The sequence below is a fragment of the Suricata suricatta genome, chromosome 14 (assembly GCF_006229205.1).
Source record: "Suricata suricatta isolate VVHF042 chromosome 14, meerkat_22Aug2017_6uvM2_HiC, whole genome shotgun sequence".
Lineage (NCBI taxonomy): Eukaryota > Metazoa > Chordata > Mammalia > Carnivora > Herpestidae > Suricata > Suricata suricatta.
Window position 1 is genome coordinate 324,379 of NC_043713.1, and position 6,532 is coordinate 330,910.

Here is a 6,532-nt window from a genome sequence, read left to right on the forward strand (position 1 = left end):
AGTGTGGGGCGGGGGGGGGCGCGGGGCGGGGAGTGGGGGGCGGGGAGTGGGGGCAGGGAGTGGGGGCTGTGAGTGTGGGGGGGCGGGGCGGGGAGTGGGGGCAGGGAGTGGGGGCTGTGAGTGTGGGGCAGGGCGGGGCACGGGATGCGGGGCTTGGGGGCGGGGAGTGTGGGCTGTGAGCGGCCCCACTCGGGCCGCCGGCCCTTCCGCGGCGCAGCTCACGCCAGGCGGCTGGTGCCTGCGGCCTCTGGTGGCCCAGCCAGGCCCGTCAGCGCTGACCCCTGTTCACACCGCTTCTCGCACTCGGCTCCTCACTGTGGTGGGTCCCTCACCTCCACGATCCGCCCCCCCCGCTTCTAAGGGTGTCGTTAGCCCGAGTCCCTGCCCAGCAGCCCCGCTGAGGCCCCGAGCCGGGACGCGGAGTCACCCAGAGGCTGGCATCCCCGGCCGGAGCTCCTGCCCAGGACGGCTCAGACAGCGGGAGAGGACTGGGAACTGGAGGGTTTGATTAGCGCCGGCGGCAGAGCCTCCAGGAGGTGTCACAGCAGCGGTCGCTGTCCTCCTGCTCCCAGCCACACTGCCCGGGGTGGACTGGATCAGAGGGCCGCAGGGACCGGCTGGGAAGGCGGCCGGCAGTGGGACGCAGACCCAAACTCCCGGTCTCGGGTCTCCTCCCCGAGGCTGCGCGGGGCAAGCCCATCCTCCCCGAGCGGCTGCAGGCCTGGGCGGAATGCCGGGAGCGGCCGTGGGGACGCGGGAAAGTCGGCGGTGCGGGCAGGTCGAGGGCAGGAAACCGCAGCTTGCCGCATTCATGGCTGACGGGAGTTCTGGTTCCCGTCCGTCTCTGCGAGCCTGGAGCTCGGCCTGGGCCCTGGGCAGGGCAGAAGGAGCTCCAAGAGGAGCCTCTTCCAGGGTCCCGGCTGGGACGGGCCCCTCCAGGGCAGCGGGAGGCGCCCCCAGGCGGTTGGTGTTGATGTTTTGGCCTTGCTCTTACATCCTGTCCCCAGGCAAGTCCCAGTCCTGAGGGCCATCTCAGAGCTGGGGCCTTGTGAGTGGTGGCTGCACAGAGCAGAGGGGAGTCCTGAGGCGTCTCCCTCCCCCTCCCACCATGTGGACCTGATCTGCGACACCAAAGCCCTGGCTCTCCAGCCCGAGGACCCGGGAAATGAGTGTCCCCGAGGCACAGAGTCAGGAAGATGGACAGGGACATCTTGGGACAGGGATTCTGCAAAGGTGCACGTGACTCCTGGGATCACGCCAAGCTATGCATCGTGGACTTGGCCCTGACCTACCTCCCAAAGGCGCTGAAAACCGAATGGTGGGGAGGATCGCCACCCACGTCCCAGCCCAGCCCCTGAGTGCTGCACGGGCCGGACCCCGGGGGCTCTGCAGAGGCCTTGGAGACTGAGCTGCATTGACCTGCAAGCCCGCGTCAGCGGCTCTTAGGCCACAGAACCCGGCGTTCTCCGCAGGGTTCAGCCAGGCATACGGGCTCATACGCTAAAAACGTCCATGAAACAAACCAAAATTACCCAACATAGGAAGAGTCGAGAAGATCTCAGCAGCTGCCCCGGGACACGGGACCCAGCCGACAGAGGCGTCACTGGGAGCCACGCCGGAGCGCGTGCGAGGGCCCTCCGGAGAGGGCCTCTCAGCAAAGACAGGGGAGCCATGAGGAAGAACCAAATAGAAAAGTTGTAAATTAATAAATATAGAAAGCCAAATAAAAATGTACTCCATGAGTTCAGCAGCAGAATGAAAATAACAGGGAAAGAGTCTGTGAACCTGAAGACAGATCGATACAAATCATACAATCTCAACAGCAGAGAAAAACTGGGGGTAGAAACCGATGCAGGGACGTTACCAAGAGATCTAACACTGATGTCGTCTGAGTCTAGAAGAGAGGCGTCCAGAGCGGACAAAAATAGCTAAAGAAATAATGGCTGAAAACTTTCCAAATTTGATGTTTGATAAACTCAGATTTCAGACATTCGGCAAATCCTAAACATGTATCACATCACAATCTGCTAAAAACCAAAGTTAAATGTTGAAAGCAGCCAGAAAAAGATCTGTTATATATAATAAATCTGGATTTTCAAAATTCAGAATTAGTTATCAGCTAACTCAGAACAAACATTTTGAAATACTACGTGAGCCAGCGCTGCAGGCCAAGTAGGATGTACCGTGGGCTGTTTTGGATGCAGCGTGCGCGCCCACGGACAAGCTGGATGGAGCTCGGCCTCAGGCCATTTTCCCAGCTACCGTCCCGAGAAACCTCAGGCAGCCATGGGAGGAAAGGTCGGGAGAGTTCTCTGCTTCCGCTCGGGTCTGCACGGCCAGGGTGGCACGTCCGTGGGCAGAGGAGGGGACCGGGACCGGGAGCAGTGTCTGAGCCCCTCCTGCACCTGTGCCTGGAGGTCCGGGAGGTGGGGCTCCTCGCTCCGGTTCTGTCGGTGTGAACCCGCCTAGGGCTCAGAGGTTGTCCAGGCACCAGGGCTCCGGGGCGGAGCTGTGGCCACTTCCAAGAGCTCAGCGCTGCCTTTCCCTCGACATAAGTTCTCCTTGGCCTGGTGTTTGCAGCTCGGACGTGCGTCCTGGCTGCTTGGGGGCCTTCCCCCTCCTTCCTGCGGGCTGGTGGCGGTCTGGTTTCATTAGCTGTGAAAGGCTCAGCCTGCTGGCCGGGACGGTCTGACGGGAACATCGTGTACGCGGGAGAACGGCGGTAGCGGCGGTGCGGGCTCATGCTCGGCCAGCCGGGCCCGATGCTGTGCGTGTGGAATGTGGGCCGTGAGTGACAGTTCCCACTTCACTCGCCAAGGCGCCCTGTCCCCCTGCAGACTGATCTGGGGTGTTGGAAGGGGGGTTGGTGACTGTGACCAGAAATGGAACCACCCGCCAGTGACCCTCCGTGTGAGGGGGTCTGGCCAGGCAGCTCCTGCTTTGTCTCTTGGGTGCAGACTGGAGCCCCCATGGCCAGGATGGGGAAGCTTAGGGTGAGACGGCCACCTCTCCTGGCAGGGCTCCGGTGGCTGACGTCCTGGAGCTGTGGCTGCTAGCCCTGTGGCATGGGGAGGGCTGGCCTCCCCTGTCCTGGGGCCCCAGGGGGTCTCCCGCAGACGTGCCTGCAGCCAGGAGCCATGGGCTGCCTGTGAGGCTGTGTGGGCCCCGCCCCCGCGCCCACCTTTCCCTGCCCTAGACAGCTGCGTGTCGGGCCTTCCTGTCCCCGAGCCTGTGCATGCGGTGGCCTCATGGTGAGGATGGGACGGATGGGAGGGACAGGTTGTGAGCTGAGTGTTCCCTGACCCTCTGTCTGCTGTGCCCCCAACCCCGTTTTGTGTCCTGGCCTCCTGGTTTACACCCTAACCCCTGGCTTGTGTCTCCGCAGCATCAAGATGGTGCTCATGTGGACAAGTGGGGACACCTTCAAGACTGCCTACTTCCTGCTGAATGGCGCACCCCTGCAGTTCTCTGTGTGTGGCCTGCTGCAGGTGCTGGTGGACCTGGCCATCCTGGGACAGGCCTATGCGTTCGCCCGCCACCCCCTGAAGCCGGCCCCCCACGCGGCGCACTCCGCCAGTGCCAAGGCCCTCTGAGGGTGCCGGGAGGACAAGGGCGTGTGGCCTCCAGCCGTAGGCCCGGCCCGGCCACCCGGCCTCCCTGTCTGGGGCGGGCAGGCACCGTGGCCCACGGAAGTGTCTCGGCCGCCGGGATCTCCGTCAGCCTCTGTGGGTCTGGGGTGGGGCGGGGAGGGGCTTTGTGCTCGCTCGTCCTGAGGATGAGCCCGTGGGCTCCACGGCCAAGGGCTGGGCTGCGACTGTTTTCAAGGTGACAGAAAAGCAAGTGTTCTCTTCTTTCCTCTCCCAAAACACCTATTTGGGGCCTGGAATGTGCTCACCACCCAGGGAAAGGTAGCCCTGGGCTGTGACAGGACAGGGGACAGGGAGCCCCTCCGGGCCTCAGTCTGCAGGAGATGCGAATGAGCGGGCAGCCCGGGCCTGGGAGGCCCTCCGGAGGGGTGGGATTGGGGAGCACGAATGAGAAGCGGCACCAGGAGAGCCCAGGGTCCTGGCGCAGAACCACGTCTCCCGAGGGCCCGGGCGTGGAGAGCGCACCTGACACGGACGGCGAGGCAGCTGCAGGACACACGTGACGAGCGGTCCTGGTGATCTGGCCGCGGTCAGCCTCGTCAGGGCCGCTTGGTGCCGCTGCCTCGTGGGCCTCAGGACTCGGCCGACAGCTCGGCAGTGGGGACTGAGCTGTCCCCCGGGCCACCTGGGCCTCCCGGCTATGCCGGCCTCTTCCTGGGAGGCGCCAGCGTGGACCCTGCTGGGGCTCAGGGCCATGATGGGTGCAGGTGGTCCACGTGTGCTCCCAGGGAAACCAAGGGCCCACCACCAGGTCCCCCGAGGAGGGCTGCCCTGCAGGGCACTTCCCCTCTGCTCTGGGGACACAGCCTGCCATCTTCCAGGACGGGGAGGCAGTGTGCAGGTCAGGAGTGGGGACACGTGCGGTGGGGGTCCCTGCTGCTGAGCCAGTCCCACACCCACAGTCTGAGCTCTCGGGCCTGGCGTGCCCTTCCAGGGCGGGGGACCGGCCCGGGCGTGGGGTCCCCGCCCGCCACCCTCCTGGCCCCCACGCCCCTACACCGGCTGCACCGGGGGCTGCGGGGCTGATTCTGCCGCCCCATGGGTTTCCTCCCTTCACTTTCACAGGAGCAACTCGGCTGTGCCCAGCAGCCTTGGGCAAGTGCCCAGGCCCCCAGGGTCTGAGTGTTCTGGATGCTTCCGTGTGGCTTCCCCTCTGCTGGGTGGGCGGGGGAGGGGGGGGCAGCTCTGTGGGGCGGTGCTAGGGCCAGTGGTGTCTGCTGTTCAGGGCGTTTCCTCCTCCCGAGTTTTCCTCAGAACCTCCTGCTCCAGTGAGGGTCCTGCGGGGGGTCGGCCTGTAAGGGGGCTTGGACATGTTTACTTTATGCAAATGAAGGGAGAGATCTGTAGCAGCAGTTGCCTCCAAATTAAGACGTCACCGACCGACCGCATCGGCGGCGACCGACCGACTGCGCCCCGCTGGGCGACTGTCAGCGTGGTGACTGTCAATCAATAAACCGCTCGCAATCCAGTGTGGCCTCGTGAATGGAGTCGGGAGTGAGGGCCCCGTGACGTCACCCCCGGGCTCCAGGGAAGGGTGGGTGGCTCCCCGTGAGACCCGGCCGCTTGCTCAGGCAGCCCCTCCCCAGCCTGGACCGGGGACCTGACCCCGGAAGGCTTCCAAAGGGTGGGACGTGTCTGGTTTCCGGCCAATGGCTGTGTTCCAAGAATCAGCGACAGTTCCGCTTGGCAAGTAGGGATGGAGCTGTTTGCACTGAGCAGTTTTCTTTCTTTTCTCGGAGGCCATTTACATTTAGGGGCAAGATATAAAAAATATCAAAAAGATACACAAAGTGGAAATACATGAAAGTGAAATTCTACGTTTCTGGATGAGTTGCCCCCGCCCTGGCCTGCGTGCGTCTGTCTGGGGCTGATCTGAGGTGGTGACACTGGTGTGGTGACATCGGCGTGGACCTCGCTCAGGCGTCCCTCCAGCGTGGACCCTGGGGTCCACTTACACAGGACAACAGTCCTGCTTGGCGGTGGATTTTTATTTTCCTTCTGATAATATGTTAATTCAAATTAACTTTTAATTAAATTTTAATGCATGCAGTAAAAATTTCGACAGTAAAATATACAAAGGCGTCTTTTTTTGTGAACCCATCTCTGTTCCTGAAAACTCACCTGCGGCCTCTTTCTGTGGCTCCACTAACGAGCAGGGAGGTGACACGGAGAGCACGCGTGTCCCCTGAGGAGTCTGTGGACACACCTCCCGGAGCAGAGAGCCGCTGGCCGACAGCAGGTGCCCTGAGCTTGGACACTGTTGTTAACGGCCCCACCAGAAGGGGCCTCTGATTATAAACAGACGGAGGTCACCGTCCACAGCCTCAGGCCTCCCGTGGGTCTTCATGGCTCTTCCTCTGTGGGGACAGCATTTGGAAAGGGGCGCAGTCCGGCGACGCTGCTGCGGCTCTGGGGCGAGTGCCAGGGTGCGTCCCCTTCGCATGGGCCTCTGCCAGCTCACAGCTGCGCTCTGGGGCTGCTTTGGCTGTCCCGGTCTCCGGCTGGCCAAGGACTGGAGTGTGTGTTGTGTGTGTGTGTGTGTGTACGCACGCGTGTGCGTGTGCTGCGTTTTCCCCAAAAGTAAGTAGTGTAGGAATTTTTTTGGCAGCAAGTGTGGGGGAGGGTTTCAGACTCCCAACACTGATGGTGGGGCTTTTCCGTCCTGGGGCCACCGCGTTCAGTCCACACTGTTCTCCAGGTCTTCCAGAAGCACCGTCCAGCCAGGGTGGGTGGGGGGAGTGGGCAGGCAGGATGGAGGTGGGGGGAGCAGGTGGGGGGATTGGGGGAGTGGGGATGGAGGTGGGTGTGAGGCAGCAGGCAGGTGGGACAGGGGTGGGGGCAGGATGCAGATGCGAGGGGAGGCAGGTGGGGGGATTAGGAGGGTG

At 63.0% G+C, this 6,532-nt stretch overlaps 1 protein-coding gene across 3 annotated transcripts in view; it reads left to right on the forward strand.

Moving 5' to 3' along the window:
- SLC66A2 (solute carrier family 66 member 2) overlaps positions 1-4,810 on the forward strand; it is a 47,547-nt gene extending 42,737 nt beyond the window's left edge. For all 3 annotated transcript variants that reach the window (XM_029921309.1, XM_029921310.1, XM_029921312.1), the window contains one exon: positions 3,386-4,810. In XM_029921309.1, the coding sequence (XP_029777169.1) occupies positions 3,386-3,593 (208 nt within the window). In that variant the 3' untranslated portion in view covers positions 3,594-4,810. The remainder of the gene's footprint in view (positions 1-3,385) is intronic.
- Positions 4,811-6,532: the final 1,722 nt, after the last annotated feature.